At 28.8% G+C, this 3,490-nt stretch overlaps 1 protein-coding gene across 1 annotated transcript in view; it reads right to left on the bottom strand.

Annotated features, from left to right (window-relative positions):
* Window positions 1-3,490, bottom strand: part of LOC106469835 (ubiquitin carboxyl-terminal hydrolase 31-like) — a 56,622-nt gene that overhangs the window by 4,507 nt on the left and 48,625 nt on the right. Inside the window, exon 9 of the mRNA XM_013930345.2 lies at window positions 8-38. Coding sequence (XP_013785799.2) covers window positions 8-38 — 31 coding nt within the window. The remainder of the gene's footprint in view (window positions 1-7; window positions 39-3,490) is intronic.

Consider the following 3,490-nt stretch of genomic DNA (forward strand, 5'->3'; position numbering starts at 1 on the left):
CATATACCATTTCCCATCAACAGGGTTTCTACAGTAACCTGAACACAATTAAACACAACTTTAGTGTCATCAAACATATACCATTTCCCATCAACAGGGTTTCTACAGTAACCTGAACACAATTAAACACAACTTTAGTGTCATCAAACATATACCCCCTGTTGATGGGAAATTTTCTACAGTAATCTAAACACAATTAAACAGGAGTAATTTTTCCTCTGCAGGATTTTTATAGGAAAGCTATGATACAGATATGAACTCTAAGAAAAGCTATTTCTTATAAATAGTTTCTACAGTAAGTATACATACACATATTTATACAATCAAATAAAAACCCCTGTACACATATAAATATTTACACAACCAAACAAGAACCCCTGTACACATATAAGTATTCACACAATCAAATAAGAACCCCTGTACACATATAAATATTTACACAACAAACAAGAACCCCTGTACACATAAAAGTATTTACACAACCAAACAAGAACCCCTGTACACATATAAATATTTACACAAACAAATAAAAACCTCTGTACACATATAAATATTCACACAATCATATGAGAACCTCTGTACACATAAATATTTACACAATCAAATAAGAACCTCTGAACACATAAATATTTACACAATCAAACAAGAACCCCTGTACACATATAAATATTCACACAATCAAATAAGAACCCCTGTACACATATAAATATTTACACAATTAAAAAGAAACTACTTTTCTCTACACAACATTTTTTTCTAGGAAAGCTTGGACATAAATATGGACTCCATCAAGCATTACATCTCATCAACAATTTGTATAGTAGTCTGTGCATGCACAAAAATGTACACAATCAAACAGGAAACATTTTTCTCTACAAGTTATTTTTTTAAAGCTTTTATGGGGTTGTACAATTGAACAAAATCTACTTCTCATTACAAACTTGCATAGATACACACACACACACACATATCAAAAACGTGTTGTTGTGTATTTATCTTTAGGAATTTTTTACACTAACTGTAAACAATGGTGCATGTCATCAAATAGAAATGTACGGATATAAAAACAGAATATTCAATATAATAACACATTTACATTTAAACAATTTTTATGCAAAGAACTGACTATGGTACAACTACTACCTGTAAGTATAAATATTTCAATTTACTTTTTGATATTTATAACAGGATGAATCACTGAAACTTTTACATTTTGTACTTTATTTTCATGGCATATATTACTATCTTATGCAAGTGAATGAATATGTAAAATACTAAAATGGTAAATACAATATCCTAACTTCTCAGCATACAGCTGTGCTTTCTGTTTGTATTAAATAATGTATCAACTGCAAAATTAAGAGGGAAAGAAAACAAAGGTATAACTGCAAATCAAGGTTCATACACTCATTAGTTACGGGCTTGATCCTTATTCAACAGCAAGAATGCAAATAAACTTAGTAGTGTCTTTTAATTGGAGGGTTACAAATAAACTCAGTACTGCCTTTTAATCAGAGGGTTAAAAATAAACTTAGTACATTACAAGTAAACTCAATAGTGTCTTTTAATTGGAGGGTTACAAATAAACTCAGTACTACCTTTTAATCAGAGGGTTAAAAATAAACTTAGTAGATTACAAATAAACTCAATAGTGTCTTTTAATTGGAGGGTTACAAATAAACTCAGTACTACCTATTAATCAGAGGGTTAAAAATAAACTTAGTAGATTACAAATAAACTCAATAGTGTCTTTTAATTGGAGGGTTACAAATAAACTCAGTACTGCCTTTTAATCAGAGGGGTAAAAATAAACTTAGTAGATTACAAACAAACTCAATAATGTCTTTTAATTGAAGCACTACAAATAAACCCAGTAGTATTTTATAACTGGATGAGTTCAAATAAACGTAGTAGTATCTTTTAATTAGATGCAAAATTACAAAACCCTGTAAGGTAAGCACTTTTGAAAAGAGACATTTCTCAATTTGAGGCAAACTGGGAATGCCTAAGCGAATTATTTAGTCATTTCCAATTTGCCCCTGATGAAGAAAAGTCAATCTTTTGATAGCATCAAGTTACAAGTTATAGGGTTTTGCATTTTTGTATTTAATTGATTTTTGAACTTCTGTGTTTTCCTTATACCATATTTTAATTAGCGGAGTAGAAATAAACCCAGTAGTAATTATATAAACCTCCCTCCCTTAATGGGAACTTAAAGTTATTTAATAATTGAAGATAATTATGTATACCTATTTTAAATAACTGTTAAAGTCACATGTAACAAACCAAGAAACAGTGAACATTTGAAAGATACAAACTAAACCTGAACAACTTCAAAAAATTTATTCATTATCCTCAATTTCCTATCCACCTAGGCAGTGCTCAGTGACCTCAAGAGAAAGCACAAAACAAGAAAAATGTCTCCAAAACTTTCAGTGAGAGTCTTCTTAATTATACTTTTATAAAGAAAAATGTCAAAATATTCCAAATTACATTATATTTGCTTAAAACAAAGTTAATAATTAAACAACTCTTATTCTTCTTGATGGTTTACATGCAGTTTATGTATTCTTAAAATTGATAATTACTGAAGTTTCATTAACTCTCTCAATTTGACTGACCACATGACCTTATTGTACTCATTTAAAGTTTTTATAGATTTAATACTTCTAACTATCACTATGGTGTGTATATCTTCACAAAATTTGGCAGTCTTTCAGTTAATATTACAAGTATTTCACATACAAAAATCATATTTTTTTAGTGAAGTATTTTTAATAAAATAAAATAAATATTTGTCTATTAATTCAGTATTTGTTTTGAATAGTCCGTCTGCAAAGTTAAAATTAAAAATACTTTTCCTCATCTCAAAAACGTCAAATTTCTTTTGCGTAACACCTCCTAAATGCATTTCAAACGTTTTTTTTTTCAATAAAACTTTATAGTTTATCTGTTATTTTCTCTACTCTATCTCAAAACGGGATCGGTCAATTTGACCAACCTCATAACCACCAAAAAAAAAAAATCTAAACTACCCTTTTTTCTTTCTCGAATGACTTCAAATTGTAACATGAAACTACATTCGTTTATCCTAAGTAGCTCTAAGTTCATAATAGTATACATCTATTTATAATTAAATTTTATTGTTTTATTGCCCTTTGTACTATGTCTAACTTCTATCCGCACCATTATAAGTTGTAAATCACTGTGGGAACGTGCAGCTCACATTACGCTATTGAATTACATTATCCAAGAGCTGCTCAAGTGCGTGCCTCGTGAACCATTTTAATTATATTATTATTATTACTTATTTTACCTAATCTCATCTTAAATAACTTTAAAAGATCCATATTTTTAGATTTCAGTTACTCTTATAATAATAAATATGAAAACCAATAAATAAAGTACTTACCCAATTTTCTTTTTCTTGCTCTCGATTGTCAAGGACAGTTAAGCCTAATTTTTTATAGTATTTATAGTAATGCCCTTA

This window comes from Limulus polyphemus, unplaced genomic scaffold, assembly GCF_000517525.1.
Source record: "Limulus polyphemus unplaced genomic scaffold, Limulus_polyphemus-2.1.2 Scaffold3676, whole genome shotgun sequence".
In the NCBI taxonomy this organism is placed as follows: domain Eukaryota; kingdom Metazoa; phylum Arthropoda; class Merostomata; order Xiphosura; family Limulidae; genus Limulus; species Limulus polyphemus.